General features: G+C 41.5%; 2 protein-coding genes across 3 annotated transcripts in view; one reads left to right on the top strand and one right to left on the bottom strand.

The window, feature by feature from the left end:
- nacc1b (nucleus accumbens associated 1, BEN and BTB (POZ) domain containing b) overlaps positions 1 to 18,087 on the bottom strand; it is a 303,884-nt gene that overhangs the window by 241,895 nt on the left and 43,902 nt on the right. The gene's annotated exons all lie outside the window — the stretch shown is intronic.
- Positions 429 to 17,470, top strand: stx10 (syntaxin 10). Its single transcript, XM_074631195.1, has 9 exons — positions 429 to 512; positions 1,614 to 1,689; positions 3,258 to 3,351; positions 4,011 to 4,105; positions 5,850 to 5,912; positions 6,944 to 7,045; positions 8,063 to 8,169; positions 10,111 to 10,205; positions 13,400 to 17,470. Exons 1-9 carry the CDS (start codon positions 478 to 480, stop codon positions 13,474 to 13,476), a joined length of 744 nt encoding a protein of 247 aa, XP_074487296.1. The 5' UTR covers positions 429 to 477; the 3' UTR covers positions 13,477 to 17,470.

Below are 18,087 nucleotides of genomic sequence, written 5' to 3'. Positions count from 1 at the left end.
AAATGTGCATTAAAGACTGTAAATTATAATCCAAAAATGTGCATTAAAGACTGTATATTATGATATAAAAATGTACATTAAAGACTGTAAATTATAATCTATAACAGCAGCAGTGGAAATTTTGGTGTTAGAAAAAAACACAAACTGCTCTTTCTGTGATGAATATTCAGAAACAGTTTTTTGGGCATTGTTTTCAAACCAAGAAATTTTGGCAAAACCTGTGCAGATGTGTCATTTATCATCATCTTCTTAATGACTTTACATTATTATGTGAAAATGTGGTGTTTGGTTTCTTTAAAAACCCAAGGAAAGAAGACAGATTATTTTTCTAAATAATCAGTAATTTTCTTTATTTAAATATATTAATCTATGCAAATTTAATAATATAAAGAAAACCTTATTTTGTTATTTGTCTGGAGGATGTTTGAGTGTCTGCTCAGTGCGCATGCGCGGTGAGAGAAGCGGAAGAGCAGCATCATGTCGCTGGAGGATCCGTTCTTCGTTGTTAAGGGGTGAGAAATATACTAATATAAACCTTCAAATCATCAATACCTCCAGCCCATTCAATCACTAACACATACCAAGCTTTACTCCACAGTTAGCTGGTGTTTCTCCTGAAAGACAAAGTTACATAGTGAAGTTAAAGCTGAGGCTAGCTGTAGCTAACTAGCATCAGAGCTAACAGCTAGCTGGTCAGTCTGTTGATGTCTGTAGACTAAAGAGAGTAAAGGGTTAAAGGGTTCATGGGTTAAAGGGTTAACAGGAGTTAAAGGGTTAAATGGTTAAAGGGTTAACAGGAGTTAAAGGGTTCATGTCTCAGACTGTGTTCAGTTTCATCATCTGGTTCTCAGTGAAAACATCTGGGCAGCTGTGTGTCTGCTGTCTGGCTGTTAGCGAGGAGCTGAGAGGTTCAGGAAGGATGAGCTGCTGTTTGTTTTGGTTGAAGAGACGCAGCAGCACTAGAGGAGCAGCAGCTTTAGTGCTAGAGCAGCAGCAGCACTAGAGCAGCAACAGTAACAGCAGCAGCACTAGAGCAGCAACAGTAACAGCAGCAGCACTAGAGCAGCAGCAGCAGCACTAGAGCAGCAGCAGTAACAGCAGCAGCACTAGAGCAGCACTAGAGCAGCAGCAGTAACAGCAGCAGCACTAGAGCAGCAGCAGCACTAGAGCAGCAGCAGTAACAGCAGCAGCACTAGAGCAGCAGCAGTAACAGCAGCAGCACTAGAGCAGCAGTAGCAGCAGCACTAGAGCAGCAGCAGTAACAGCAGCAGCACTAGAGCAGCAGCAGCACTAGAGCAGCAGCAGTAACAGCAGCAGCACTAGAGCAGCAGCAGCAGCACTAGAGCAGCAACAGTAACAGCAGCAGCACTAGAGCAGCAGTAGCAGCAGCACTAGAGCAGCAGCAGTAACAGCAGCAGCACTAGAGCAGCAGCAGCACTAGAGCAGCAGCAGTAACAGCAGCAGCACTAGAGCAGCAGTAGCAGCAGCAGGGTGCAGCTTTAGAATCAGTCTGGGTGAAGGGTGAAGTCAACTTGCTAACAGTCTATTCATGTCATTGTGTGTGTGTGTGTGTGTGTGTGTGTGTGTGTGTGTGTGTGTGTGTGTGTGTCCAGGGAGGTGCAGAAAGCCCTTTCTCGTGCTCGAGGTCTGTTTGATAGATGGGAGGAACTGTTGCAGGATGGGACTCAGGTGAGAAACAAATATCACTGCACAAATCACTGTCCTGAAGCTGTGAGCCTCTCAGAGTCATGTGGAAGGTGTCATGTTCTCTCTAACTACACCCGCCTGACTGGTTTTACATTCATACAACTGCTTCAACACAGCCCAAACCAGAGGGCAGGATCTACTGTAAAGCTCTATGGTGGCCAAGAAAGCTGCTCAACACACATACATCAAATAAAAACAACACTCAAAACGATTCAGTGAGAAATTCATGAACAATCACATCGACCTAGACTGCCATTTTCTCGATCCTTTAGAATGGATTTAAATTAATTCACCCATAGTAATCAGCTCTGAGAGTTTCAGCTCCTTCTGTACATTATTCCAGGAAGAAGTAGCTTATTTAAAGGTCCCATATCGTGCTCATTTTCAGGTTCATACTTGTATTTTGTGTTTCTACTAGAACACGTTTAAATGCTTTTATGTTCAAGAAAAACCTTTATTTTCCTCATCCTGTCTGTCTGAATATACCTGTATTTATCCTCTGTCTGAAACGCTCCGTTTTAGTGCATTTCAACGAAATTGCGTTGCTAGGCAACAGTTTGGGTCCATGTTTACGTCCTGTCAGATGATATTATTTACATACACTGCAACAGGAAACAAACTGGGACACATTTAGAATGTTTATGTTTAAAACCGTGTAATGGTCTAAATAATGTATATTTGTGACATCACAAATGGACAGAAATCCTAACGGCTTGTTTCAAACGCACAATTTCTGAATACGATCTGTGTATGTTTCTCCCTATATTGAGTGTTTTGATAGTTTAACAGTATTTATATCGCACTTAAACCTGCTTTATAATATAAAAGACATGAAAATTTCACTTTTTACAATATGGGACCTTTAAACGCTTTTTTTGCCTAGCTCCGTTCGCAGGCCGTATTGATTTTGGTTTGTGCACATGTATGTACACCGATAAGAAGGAACCAGTCAAAGGAGTGATTTATATATAAGAGCTTTATAAGAGATTTACCGTGCATATAATGTTTTTTGTTTGTAAAATATATCGAACATTGAATGACATCAGATCTAAAATGTTATCCCTTCATTTAGCGCAGAGATTTCAAAAGTGGCAGATTAAATTTCTGAGTGGCAGACTTGTCTGTGACAGTTACAGGAAGTGAAAAAAGTTAATTTCGGACTCTGATTGGGACCAATTCAGTATCAACCCCTTTGAGCAGTTGAGACCTTAGGAAGACTAGATGATAATCCAAAATCATCTTTCAAATGGCAAAACGTTACCATCAACTCAAGTTGAGTTAAATGGGACTGAACCACATTAAAGTGGTTACTACCACGACTCCTACATGTAAACCAGTTCTGACAGCATGCACCTTGATGTCCGGTTCGTAGCCTGGTTTCCTCTGAATCACCACCCATAACTCCATGTTTTTGTAAGCAAGAAACTGTGAAAACTAAGTTGCTTTTCTGGTGAATTGTGTGGTTGTAAGGAAAATCAAACTTGCATAGAGTAGAATCATTCTAGCGTACATATTAGTTAATAAGTGTCTGTTGGTTTCTGTGGTCTCAGGTGAGCCGTGATGAGCTGGACTGGAGCGCCAATGAACTGAGGAACTGTCTGAGGGCCATCGACTGGGACCTGGAGGACCTCAGTGAAACCATCAGTATCCTTTAAACAGGAGAATCTCTTTCCCTCATCATCATCATCCTCACAACCCGCATCTTCACATGACCGACCGTATTTTTAAAACAAACAGACGCTTTGTGTCTCACCCTCTCCTTCCCTTTAACCCTTCACTTACTCAGGAGCTGTATTAACCTCCAAAAGACTACTTACATGATAATTAAGCAAATATCAGAGATATAAAAAGACCCTCTCATTAGGTAGGACATATTATTTTTAATAGAGCAGAGGAGGGAACACAATCTGCTTCCATTTAAAGGTTGAACTTCTTATTCGGCTGTGACTCATAACTGTGATTATTATGTTTTATATCAGAGGATTTATTCAATGACTAATAAATGAAATTGGTTTTAACTTTAATAATAAAAGCTGTGACACATTGTTTTAACTGGATGTGAGTTATATAACAGAAGGAAGACAACATTAAAATCCTTGCTACTGTAAATAAAGAGTCAGATTACAGAACACAACAATTTCCTGATTAACTTTCTCTACTTTTTATTTGTATTTTTTCTTTTTCAAACCTATTTTGTCTCCTTAAATTGTATCAGCTGTTGTCAATAAATGCATGAAAATGTGTTGCAGAGTTTTAACAGTAAGACATGTCGGTGTGTGCGTTGGGTTCCTTAACCGTCTCAGGTATCGTGGAGTCGAACCCGGGGAAGTTCAGACTGGGCGACAACGAACTTCAGGAGAGGAGAGACTTTGTGGAGCGAACCAGGAAATCTGTCCAGGTAACATTCATCAACTCATATTGGAGTTTTTTTTATTGATTTTTCAATCGTGTAGTTTTTGCCATCTCATATATCGGGATGTCAAATCTTATAGTCTTTGCTTGGTCTTTTGTGTGTGTGTGTATTGTAATTACATTTCAATTGATTTGTTTTAGTTTGTGTTTAATGAGTTGGATTTGTTTAAAAAAAAAAAAGAAAGAAAAAATCTATTAGCGACTGACTGCATATTTATCTGCAGATAAATAATGCAGTGCAGAAATGCCAAAGATATGTTTGAGGTATCTTTGGAAACAGTGTAGCCATTACATACAAATATATATATATATAGTATGTTTCCATTGTAAAATGTTAGCAACAATATGTGCAATATAAAAAATAAATGCCTGTGCAATATTTTTATAGTACCCAACTCTGCTTCTATGTTTATCTCACTACCTCTTATATATATATATATATATATATATATATATATATATATATATATATATATATATATATATATATATATATATATATATATATATATATATATATATATATATATATATATATATATATTATACCTCTTATACTATATATATATGTATATATATAGTATAAGAGGTATGTATATATATATATATATATATATATATATCTTGCTAGCTGTTGTTAATATGCTCTTGTACAAAGTATTTCCTTTTATTATTGTAGTATAATTTATTCTTTTTAATGGAGCTTCCCAGCAAAAAGTATTTCACACGATTGTACTTGTATAACCGGCGTGACAAACATCTTGAATCTTGAAAAACAAGGAAATAACAGCACGGCTCTAGTTACCGATCAAATGTACCGATAACATTAGATTCACCATCTCTTCTGAATCGGTCCAAGCATCTCCTGTAATTCAGCAAACACATAATCCACTAAAGTATTATTATACCGTGTGTTGAGAGTCCGGTGAGAGTGACTCTTCTCTCTCTTCACACCACTTCAACACAACAACACAGCTCTTTCTACAGTCACTGTGGTGTCGTCCTGAGTTTAGCAGCTTTTCTCTCTTTCTTTCTTCTTTAATTTTAAGACTTATAAAATCATATTAAAAACAATTTTCGGTCTACATTTAAGACAATTGAATCTAAGACTTTTTAAGATTTTTAAGTACCAGCAGAAACCCTGTCTATATATATATACAAACTTTACCTCGTGTGTTTTATTTTGAAATGCGTTACCAGTGGTTACAAGTGGCCATGTTGGAAGAGAGAGAATTAGACAAAGGTTTCCTGGAAGGACTCTGTTATGTTTTGGCAACTAAAGTGTTTTTAATAAAGCGTACAGACTGTACGGGTCAGGCAAAGTCAAACATTTGTCAAAGCTGCAGCTCCCGTAGCGCTGAGCAACACGTGTGTTTTTATTGTGAGGAGACATATAATCGATTATCCATCAATACCTGCTGAAGTGAATCGACGACCACGCTGCGGGCACAACGGAAAATATGAGTCTGTTTCTAACACATGGGTCTTGCAGGCAAAGGTGGCGTCCCTTAAAATAGACCTGAAAAGAGAAGTGAGTCATCTGAGCCAAACAAAAGAGCTTTACCGAGGGACAAAAGGGCTTCCTGACACTTTGATTTGATTCTGGTCCAGCTGCAGAAAATCTCATTAATGAAGCCGTCGGCACCGACTGAGCTGGGCTTTTAAAGTTTTTGCAACGTTTGTGACACATTGTGGATGTAAATTGTTCTCTTGTGTGTTTGTGTTTGCAGGACATGAAGGATCAGTTGTCCAGCCCTTCTGCTGTGGCTCAGGCAGAGAAGAAGAACAGAGAGGTTGGTTGATGTTTAAACACTTAAAGGAGGAGCTGTCGTAACGTTTCATAACCACGGTTTCATAATATATCAATCGGCAACTGTTATACACAGCACTAATTATGAACTACATAAGTAACAGTGTGGGCAGAGAGGTGGCAGACTCATTACATTCACTCAACATACAATGTCAAGTCACATAAAATGAATTTGTTTTGGTACATAAACAAGAAAAATAAATATAGAATAGAAAAAAATACAATAAAAATATTTTAAAAGTAGGACTACTATTACAAAAATATGTTCAATGTTCACTTTAAAATGAAAGAGCTTGGCAGGAATGTGCAGAAATATATTCTATTCCAGGGGTCAGTAACCTGCGACTCCGGAGCCACATGCAGCTCTTTAGCCCCTCTCCAGCGGCTCCCTGTGGATTTATGTTTACATTTTAATTTGTATTTGTCATTGTTGTAGGTCTATGGTACGACGGTACGACGGAGTATTAGGGCCACATTGAGGGAAATAATAAATCTGAGATTTCGAGAATAAAGTCATAATATTATGAGAATAAAGTCATAATAATATAAAGTAATAATTTTACATGTTATTTTCTTTTTTTCTTGTAAAGTTCTGACTTTATTCTTGAAATATTACGACTTTTTTTTCTCGTAAAGTTCTGACTTTATTCTTGAAATATTACGACTTTTTTTTCTCGTAAAGTTCTGACTTTATTCTTGAAATATTACGACTTTTTTTTCTCGTAAAGTTCTGACTTTATTCATGTAATACTACGACTTTTTTCCGTAATATTATGACTTTATTCTGGAAATCTCAGATTTTTTTCCCTCAATTGTCGGCAGGTCGCTCTGACTCTTTTACATCTGATACATGATTTGGAAAGTGTTGTAGTCCGTAGCAACTGTAAAGCTCCAGCAAACTCTGTCAAACGCACATTGTTCCAACCACAGGCCTGCTTCTGCAGCTATAATCCACACACTCTATTAAACCCCATCATGTCTTGTGTGTGTGTTGTGTGTGTGTTGTGTGTCCAGGCTCTGCTGACTTCATCAGGCCAGGACAGGTCAACGGGACTGGAGGCTCATCTGGTGTCTGCAAACTCCAGATACATCCAGGATCAACAGGAACAACAACAGGTAGAGAGGGACGGACAATAGATGGGTGGAATATGAAACAGCAGAGCGGAGGAGGAAAACGAGTATTTGGGAGGCAAAAGGAAGGAAGAACGAAAAGAAGTAGGGTTTGATTAAGAGGAAGGGGGAAAGGAGGAAGAGAGAGATTCTGTTAATCGGTTTTATATTCTCTGCATCCTAACTGTCAGACTAAAGCTTAAAAATGTAATGCTTGTTTTTATGTTAACAGATGAAGAGGAGGATTTGATCAAAGAGAGTGTAGTCCTTTTTATAAAGATGAAATCTCTGTCTGCTTTACAAACGATCACGCTGTGACTGAAGTGAAAGAGGATTAAATATAGGTATACGGTTCAGTTTCGGTGTGAGAGTATGAGCTGTACGTTTCTATTTCCTGTGGTGATGAGTGACGGAAATGTTTCTTCACACATCCTGTCAGCTTGTGGTTTCACTAAGAGCTTGTTCACACATTTGATTTAATGGTAGAACGTATTTCTGCTCTTCTGCTCTCGTGGATTTATGTAATTCAAGACTGTTTACAGACCCCAGAGTGCAGAAATATTCAGATACACCATTTTAGAATAGGAGACACTAACACATTTATACTGCATGTGATTATCATAAAGTGGGCATGTCTGTAAAGGGGAGACTCGTGGGTACCCATAGAACCCATTTTCACTCAAATATCTGGAGGTCAGAGGTCAAGGGACCCCTTGGAAAATGGCCATGACAGGCTTTCCTCGCCAAAATTTTGCATAAATCTAGAGTGTTATTCAACCTCCTTCACTACATGCAAGCATGACATGGTTGGTACCGATGGATTCCCTGGGGTTTTTAGTTTCATATGATTCCAGTGCCTTTAAAACTGAGCCTGCTACAACCTCCGAAATATCAAATAGTGAATTAAAACCATGTTTATCAGGCAAAATAAACAGAACATCAGGAATAACAGTTAGATATGTTTAGGAAATGATGCTAAACGCTGAGGATGAAGAGTAACTCTGTGTGTGTGTGTCTGTGTAGCTGATCATGGAGGAGCAGGACGAGCAGCTGGAGTTGGTGTCAGGCAGCATCAGAGTCCTCAAAGACATGTCGGGACGCATCGGGGACGAGCTCGACGAGCAGTCTGTGTGAGTGTACACGCAAACACGCACTATTCTACACAGTTACATGTTGCATTGCAAAGTGTCCCTCGAATATTTACCTCGATTGACTATAAATAACATAATTAATAACATAATCATTTAAATATTTAAATGTAGCTCAGTGTAAGTCAAGTCAAACAAATTTCTCAAGTTGAGATAAGACACTAAACTGATATTTACAGAAGAAAGAAAAGATATTTGGCGGCTGTGATTGGTCGTTCGTCGTCACATGACACGCGGTGCGCGCCTGTTTTTATCTCAGGCCGCGCCTCGACATTGACAACAATGGATTTGAGCGCAAAAGACGTGGCATGTGTACGACCCCTTAACCATTCTGTGGGAGTTATCAGAAGGAATATTGGTAAATGTATTAAATCCTAACTGAAGTAAAGTAGAGCCATTATATCCCTTTACTGCTCAGTAATAAGAAGTTTAATGGCCAAGTCTGAATAATAAAGTCTTTTTACAGCCAGCGGTGCTATGGACCTCATTCTGCTGTATTTTATTACATTTCTTATTTTTATGCGTTTTTAATGATAATTTCTCCACAGAGCAACGTAGAACTGAACATCACTGAGTTTCTTAAGTTGTTAATTTATGAGGTCTAAATGGTCCCATCAATGTTTCCTGTTACCGTCCAGGAGGTGGATTTGTTTAGTCAACAGAAGGCTGAGTGTCAGGAAGTAGGACCAGAATGATTTCAGCTTATTGTGGCATCATTTTCTCTCCTGTCATGTCGCGTTGGTAGAGAGAGAACAACACAGCAGGAGCAGTAAACACTCACTCACAATAGATTCACAATAGAGTAGAGACATTTTTGGCCCCACCATCTTTAAAGCAATTCGTTTAGCCTCCCTCCTCTCACCTCCCTCCTCTCACCTTCCTCTTCATTGCTCCCATCTCCCATCTCTCACCTCACACCTCTTGGCTCCCTTCTCCCACCTGTCACCTCCCTCCCTACACCTCCCTCCTCTACTCCCTCCTCCCTCCTTACAGCTCGCTACTCCCTCCTCTTACCTCCCTCATTTACTCTCACCTCCCTCTTCACTGCTCCCATCTCTCTCCTTTTGCCTCCCTCCTCACAGCTCCCGCCTCCCACCTTTCTCCCCTCACCTCCCTCCTCTTACCTCCCTCTTCTTACCTCCTCCTCGCTGCTCCCAGCTCGCTCCCTTTTTTCACCTCCCTCCTTAGAGCTCCCTCTTCTCATCTCCCTCCTCACCTCTCAGCTCCAACCTCTCTTCTCACCTCCCTCCTCTGAGCTCCCTCCTCACAGCTCCCACCTCTCTCCTCTCTCCTCTCAGCTCCCTCCTCTCATCTCCCTCCTCACAGCTCCCACCTCTCTCCTCTCAGCTCCCTCCTCTGAGCTTCCTCCTCTCATCTCCCTCCTCACCTCTCAGCTCCAACCTCTCTTCTCACCTCCCTCCTCTGAGCTCCCTCCTCACAGCTCCCACCTCTCTCCTCTCACCTCCCTCCTCTGAGCTCCCTCCTCACAGCTCCCACCTCTCTCCTCTCAGCTCCCTCCTCTCATCTCCCTCCTCACAGCTCCCACCTCTCTCCTCTCTCCTGTCCCAACACTCAGAACAAACTACATTTTTAGCCCCAGTGCTCTATAAATAGCTGAATTGTCAGTATATCTGTTTCATCCAACACTTATAATAATAATATTGTGTGATGTAATAAACACTGTGGGTGATAAGTCATTTATAAGTTTAATCTGTAAAAGTCTGCAACGGTCGAGGACACTAAAGCTTGATCATAATAATTGGTTTTAGTGGCTAATAGATTTTTAACTACTTGGAGTTTGAGTTTCTAATGTTAGATTCAAAACATATATTCTTAAAAAGCAGAAACATGAATGTGCATGAGTAGTTTTTTGGGTGTTTTTGCACTTTGTTTAAATGACTGTGAGCTCTTCTGTGTGTTCAGCATGTTGGGGGACTTTGGAGACGAGATGGACCAGACGTCGTCCCGTATGGACTCGGTCCTGAAGAAGCTGGAGAAGGTGTCTCACATGACCAGCAGTAAGTTTACACACACAGTTACCTTTCTGTTATTCATGAGCACAAACACGTTAGGATGACAGCGTCTCCGAACTTCACTTTGAGTCTTTAAACCATTCAGAAGCAGAACAATAATAATACCACCATGTATCAGGGTAGTTATTAATGACTTTATTTACTCATTGGATCAACAATATGTACAATACAGAAAAAAAAATATATTTCCACAGTCACTTTTTCTGAAGCGGATCTTTTTCAGTTCAGTGTCTCGTTTCCTCTGGTGGAGTTAAATTGTTTGTACAAAGTTAATCAATCACAACAGATTCAAGTGTAGAAGTTTCTATCACAGTATAATTAACAGAACATCCAGATCTCTGGTTCATTAGCAGACGTCCTGTTGTGTAATTAAACACTCGGTTTCCTCCACTAAGAGTTCAATCACTGAACTCAGCTCCCAGCACCCAGTCTAACCTCTCAGCTCCCTCCTCCCACCTCTCTCCTCCTCCCAGCTCCCAGCACCCAGTCTAACCTCTCAGCTCCCTCCTCCCACCTCTCTCCTCCTCCCAGCTCCCAGCACCCAGTCTAACCTCTCCCTCCTCCCACCTCTCTCCTCCTCACAGCTCCCACCTCCCAGTCTAACCTCTCAGCTCCCTCCTCCCACCTCTCTCCTCCTACCTCCTTACAGCTCCCATCTCCCAGGCTGTTTTCGAAACCGCATACTATACTAGTAGTACGTACTGATTTGGCCAAAATGTAGTATGTAGTATGCAGTATGCGAACAAAAGCAAAATCTCCAGTATGCCAGAAATACCCGGATGACGTACTGATTTGGAAAAATTCTCCAGTATGCATCGGACCAGTCTATCTCGCCTACTGTATCCCACAATGCAAAGCGCCGGAACAGCACAGGCTACGGGTATAAAAACAGCAGCCAAAAGCTGCTCTTTTTTTACGTTTTCTGTAGCCATTTCAACACTAAATTCACTTCTGAAAGTTTTTGAGGCGAGAAATCAACTGTGTAGATTATTAATATCGGCAGTTTTACGAAGTTAGATGGCGAATCGAACATTTGTTCCACCGTTGTCGGAGTTTAGAAGCTCCACAGAATACCGTGACAGCCAGCGAGCGCCTGCCCGGGTCGCTGCCAGCAAGCCGGGTAGTCACGCTCAGAGACCGCTATGAGCTGCTGGAGCTCTCTAGAGACCGGTCTGTAGACGAGAGGCTTTGATTTCCTTGTTGACGGATAGTTTGTTTAAATATCACAACACAGATGTCCATTATAAATTAACAGGAACCTGTGTTTATTTGCCTTTTTGGAGTTGAAAAGCTCCACAATCGCCCGCGGGCGTAGCTCGCTGGAGAGCCGGCCAGTGACGCTCACAGAGCGGCTGCAGAGCAGCAGAGTGGCGAGGGAAGATGAGAGGAGAGGAAGAGGAGAGAGAAGAGGAGAGGAGAGAAGAGGAGAGGAGAGGAAGAGGAGAGAGAAGAGGAGAGAGAAGAGGAGAGGAGAGGAAGAGGAGAGAGAAGATGAGAGGAGAGGAAGAGGAGAGAGAAGAGGAGAGGAGAGGAAGAGGAAGAGGAGAGGAAGAGGAAGAGGAGAGAGAAGAGGAGAGGGAAAGAGCAGCTTCTGACGGGGCAGAGAGGTTCCTGATGAGACAACATGTCTCTAATATCTGGAGGGAGATCAGTCCTTTTGCTGTAACTGAAAAAGCAGTTTGAGTAAAGTAAACGTTGTGGATGAATGTTTTATATTTCCCGTCTCTCCTCGTTGATGATCCTGTTTGTCGGACTTCTTTATGAGCTGTCAGAATAAATAGTTTAAACCTGCAGTATCTTATAAAGTAAACAAGCACAACATAAACAACAAAATCAAAGTTGTATTTTTTGATAATATTGTAATAGTGGTACAAGTTAGTTTTTTTGTCCTGTGCTTTAAGAGCTGGTTTGAAGGCTTAAGCCTCGTCTAGCATACTGCTAAATACATCACTTTAACTGTCACATACTGCATACTACTGAGGAACGCAGTATACAGTATGTACTGTATACTGCATACTGCGCTCCTCAGTAGTATGCAGTATGCGGTTTCGAAAACAGCCCCAGTCTAACCTCTCAGCTCCCTCCTTCCAGCTCCATCCTCCCTCTTTTGACCTCCCACCTCTCTCCTCACAGCTCCCACCTCTGTTTACCCTCCCACCTCCCAGTCTAACCTCTCAGCTCCCTCCTTCCACCTCTCTCCTCCTGACATGACAAGAATAAAAATCGTAATATTACGAGAATAAAGTCAGAACTTTACGAGAAAAAAAAGAAAATGACACGTAAAATTACTACTTTATAATATTATGACTTTATTCTCATATTACTATGACTATTCTCGAAATCTCAGATTTATTTTTTTCCTCAATGTGGCCCTAATACTCCGTCGTACCGTCGTACCATAGACCTTCAACAATGATCAATAAAAAAGAAAATGTAAACAAAAAAACAATTATTCATTTCCATTTTTATAAATCCACTGGAGAGGAGCTAAAGAGCTGCAGGTTGCTGACCCCTGGTGTAGAGGAATAAATAGTAAAGAGTGTGGAAACCAGCTGTTTTGTGAACACGTGCCAACGACTACATCAGCAACGTGTCTCTCGTACGGCATCACGTCATTTACCGTGGATTCGTCGCGCATTTTCGTGACAAAACATAGTTTGGATTCCTCCCGGTGAAAGATCTCGTAGTGTGTGACCTCCTGACGGCGCTCAGTCATGTAGTGTGAAAACCACAACGATTACACGACAGCAGGTTGTGTCGTGTGAGCAGGGCTGAGATCTGACGACTTTAAAAGAGGTGTAGTGGGAACTTAGCTGAACCGATGGAGGCGGCGGTAGACCAGCAACACACCCGGGTTGTGTGAGGTTAAAATTACAGGCTTTTTTCTCAACGGAGTCTGGTTTCTTTGGCGAGAGCAAAGATAACAGCTTCAGTTCCCCAGCGGAAACATCGATAGGTGTCTCACGGCAAGGTAAACCGGCAAAAATACTCTAAATATAGCGTACACTTAAACGGATGTTGATTTTTTTAGGTGTCTAAAATCCGTTTTCAAAACACCTGAACTATCCCCTTTAAAGAAAGTTGCACTGTCGCCTAGAAAAACCTATTAATTATGAATGAAATAGACATTAGATGTTAGAGTGTATTGCATCTAAAGACGTCTCCTACTGTGTCTTCAGGTCGGAGACAGTGGTGTGCCATCGGCGTGCTGGTCACCATCATGATCGTGGTCCTCATCCTCTTCTTCGCTCTCTGATGGCCAGTGACCTCTGACCTCTCGACCACGTTCACCGACTCCTCCCCGTTAGGACGGACGGACAGACAGACAGACGGATGGATGGATGGACAGATAAAGGAAGATGGACATTCCTCCTCCTCCCCCTCCCTCCCTCCCTCCCTTCCTTCCTTCCTTTCCACCCCACGGAGGAGAAAGTGGTGACCTGCAGAGAGAAGTTCGGGTTCAATCCTCCTTCTCTCTGCTTTTTTTTTATGATTCTAGTGACACAAACCCGTGAGCAGAGGAGTTAAACACACGGGAAGCTCCGGTGGTATTATGTATTTCACATTGGTGCATTTCGGTTATTATTGTCTGATAATAATAATAATGGTACTCACTGGGAGGGTCGGGACGGGAGGCTGCTGCTGCTGCTGTCGGGTTAAAACTAAAACACACAAACAAGTTCAGCAAATCAAGATATTTTCTATTAACAACATCAGGATTTGAAATGTAAACCCAACAGATGTCCAGTGGCAGTAATATTATATTTGTTAATAAATAAGAGAACACTTATAACATACGGCAGCAACGTTAGAAAACAACAGCACTTCAGTTCTTCTAAACCAACTTTTGAATGATGCCGAAGAACCACAAACGTGATCGATTTTGTAAATAAGTAGTTTTAAAAAGTTATAACGGCGCTGTACAGAAAGAAAAGGAAACACAGAATGTCACTTGAACAGCTGCTGTGACATTCATTTCAGTTGGCTGGTGAATTCTTGGCAGCCAGAAAGTCGTTTTTGGACTCTGATCACTATGGATTCATTAACTGTTAAATAGGGATTCGCCGATACCCGATACCAGTATCGGTACGCTCCACCTCCCCGACGGTGCGGCGAGACGGCCCCTCACTTTCATTGCGCCACAGGGTTTTGCGTGCACCCTCTGATTCGCGCGTGAGTTAGACTCCTTGGTCGCTTTTCAAGACGGGTCGGGTGGGTTGCAGACATCGCTGCAGACCCCTGGCGCCTTTTACGTGGGCTGATCGACAGTCGCAGGGGAGAGAAGGCGCAGCGAGCCCTTTGTCCACGGTGGGGCGAGGTCCGGGCAAGGAGCGCTGAAAAAGCTGCAGCCGCCGCATGCCACCTTCGCCCCGAGCCGGTCGCGGCGCACCGTCTCGTATGCGGGACTCCCCAGCCTGCCGTGTGTCGCTCACGCCCTCCAGCTGGCTGTTAACGAGGGTCTTTTGGCACAGAGAAGTACTCGTATCGGTACTCGGTATCGGCGAGTACCCAAATGTAAGTACTTGTACTCGGTCTGATAAATCGTGGTATCGGTGCATCCCTAGTTGTTAAATCGATAAAAGACACCGTTCTTTGTGTTTTAAGCGGACAGGAGCAGCGTGGGAGGGAGGGAGGAGTGGGTCAGGGGTCTTTTCAGTGTTGCCTTAAATATATTTTTCTATATGGTAAAACGTGCAGTATGTTTATGTGCCTACATGTGAATCAGGGTGGGAAATAACCAGCGAGGACTAGTCATCATCAGGTGAATCACAATGACAGCAGCTGATTTCACTGATGGGGGATGAATTAGTCACCTCTGAAATCAGCTGCTGTGGTCAAAACAGACAACATGCACACTCATCGTGCCCGTCCGATATACTAGATTGCTGGTTTTGCTCCGCTGGACACTTTGTCAGATGTCCTGACGCTCTGGCCAGCGGACAGAGAAACGGTTCATTTCCCGCCCTGATTGAGATCCGTCTCGGCGAGGTGAAGTCAGGTCTGCAGCCTGCCGCCGCAGCCTTCGCGCCCCTGCGGGCGGTTCAGCACACGATTGGCTGAGGCTTTGTTACTCTCACTGGGTGAGGAGAGACACAACCTTGGCTCAGAGCGAATGGGTTCGCCTGTTTGATTGAAAAAGCTTTAGTTAATGAGAGGAGGGACAGTTGCTGGGCAGGATGTCTCCACACGCAGCCCAGATTTAGGCTCACAGCTCCCTCTGCTGGACGCCGTGGCTCATGATGTTTCTTTGTGTCATGTCAGGTAACACTACCCACGCAAGGGTGTGTTGCACTGCTGTATGAATATAAACTATAATGAATTATTGTGTAAATGGACAGATTTCCTGTACAAAGGCTTTATGCACAATCAATTGTATTTTTAATCCAGATTTCTTTTCATGTGCAATTTGTTTTTTGCTTTTGTCGTGCTGTTAGAGAGAAAATGATGAACTAAGCAGTTCCATGACGTTTATAAAGAGACATTTCCACTTGTTTTATTAACCAAAGCAGTCAGAGGTCAGACGTCCCAGCAGGATTTAGGGTTCAGGGATGTTTCACTAAGTTCCCTCACTGCCAGCCAGAGCTCTTTTAATCTTATTTTACATATTCAAGCTCTCATTCCTTAAAACGCTTCAGTGGGGAAATTAGCTGAATACTTGGAAAATGGCTGCGAGCATAAATGACGCACTCGTGTGGTTTCCACTCCCGTCATGAGTCACTGTAAAACCTCTGCAGGTCTGCAGGTGAACGCAAACATTTCTAATATACGGCTTTTCTTTTTGGATTTGACGACATTTACTGCAGGATTCTGTAACATCACGTCTGTATGAGAGTATTATACAGAGATGTGGCTCTAAAAGACTCATTTGAGGCTTTCTAGTCTGTTTTTATGGATGGACGTCATGATATTATTGGTTAGTACTAACTTATGGAAGCACACATCATATTTTGTAATTTTAATATTAAAATACAAAGATTGTTTTGTAGTTTTTTTTGCATATATTATTAAATAGCTGCACAATAATCGACTTAAATCTCTTTTCAGACGTGGTGTAACCGCCACAACGAGCTCAGATACATCTAGTTAATAATGATTTTGTTGCACACACAATCTTGAACAAGGTAAATTATAACGTTCTCATGATGTGTTCAAATACGGGCTGTCATAGTTAACGCTAATTTGTTTTAATGCCACAAATGTCTTTAAAGCGTTAACGCAATCGATCTTTCGGAGGTTGCAGCGGCTCAGTTTTAAAGCCAGAGTGAAGAAACGTCATCATATGAAACTAGAAAACCTGAAATTGCGCTAAATTTTGGTGAGGAAAAATCAGCATGGCCATTTTCAAAGTTGTCCCTTGACCTCTGACCTCCAGATCAGTGAATGTAAATGGGTTCTATGGGTACAGACGAGTCTCCTCTTTACAGACATGCCCACTTTATGATAATCACATGCAGTTTGCCATGTTCTGATTTGATATATTGTTTTATGCTAAACGCAGTACCTGTGAGGGTTTCTGTTTTGTGTTAATTGATTTACAATAATAAATATATACATACATTTACATAAAGCAGCATATTTGTCCACTCCCATGTTGATAAGAGGATTAAATACTTGACTAATCTCCCTTTAAGGTTCATTTAGAACAGATAAATGTGCGATTAATTGCGATTAACTATGCACAATCATGATTAAATATTTTAATCTTTTGACAGCCATAGTTGATGTAAAATGTAATCTTGTAAAATGTCTGACTTAAATTAAGCCTCGTTGGTATTACAGGTGGATTTGGGAAACTGACCTCTGACTGGTTGATGATGCTAAACATCTTTTAGTTAAAGGGCCAATTATCACAATTTTAGAAGTTTTTCTTTTGAACGTAACTAAACTTTATTTTGGGATGACTTGTTTTATTGTCTCCTGGAGGAGGAGGAGGATCTGAATGTGCTAAATGTCATAATACTGGCCTCCGTTGTGCCCTTTAATGCCAAACACGCACACGTGTCTGCAGCTTTACTGCCTCTACTAGAAAGAAGTAACTGCTAAACATTACTTCTCAATTCACTGCTCTGCTATATTAGATTTGAGTATTTACTTTCACAAACACTACATGAAGAATAAATGTTGCTTGTCAGCTGTTGCCGTTTCGACAACTGAATCCAATATGATTGTTTTTTTACTGGCAACCGGAGATTTCCGTAATTGCTCAGTTGGGTTTTAAAGTTTCATTAAACGTGATCAACATGACTAAATGGTGATTTCTTAATCATGACTGTTCCTCTGGTTAGTTACATTTTAAGACTTGTATAAGAGGTTTTTTTATTCGGTTCTCTCCGTGAAGCTTTCACCAAATTACCACATTTACAGGAGTGACTTTTAATTGAGAGGCACTCTTCTTCAAAAATGGAAACATCATCACGTCCTATTCTGAGAGCTGAGCTTGTCATGTGAAATTACATTTACTTTAGCTGTAATGAGCGGAGCGTGAGTTCCCTGGTGGCGACGTGAGACCGCAACAAGCTCTGAAAATAAGCAGTCAGCCGTCAGGAGAGCGACACGTTCACACATGAAGCAGACGTCCTGCGAAACTCTGCATCACACTGACGCATCAGCCGGTCAGTGATGAGAGCTTATTCAAAATGAAATACTAATTCTCACACTGTGTGCCGGTTAAATAACTAGACTCTACAAGACCGATCTGAAACGGTTTGCAGTTTTATATCGAATGTTTTAACATCTTTAGTTTTTTAATAAACTCATTCATTCCCAGTAGAGATGTTGACCTTTAACCAACATTAAGAATTTTAAGATTTAAGATTAACGCTATCGGTTAAATGGTTAAAAGACATATTAATAATTAATTAAAAAG

This window comes from Sebastes fasciatus, chromosome 3, assembly GCF_043250625.1.
Source record: "Sebastes fasciatus isolate fSebFas1 chromosome 3, fSebFas1.pri, whole genome shotgun sequence".
In the NCBI taxonomy this organism is placed as follows: Eukaryota; Metazoa; Chordata; class Actinopteri; order Perciformes; family Sebastidae; genus Sebastes; species Sebastes fasciatus.
Note: the sequence above shows the minus strand (reverse complement) of the source record. Positions and strands in the feature narration are given on the sequence as shown.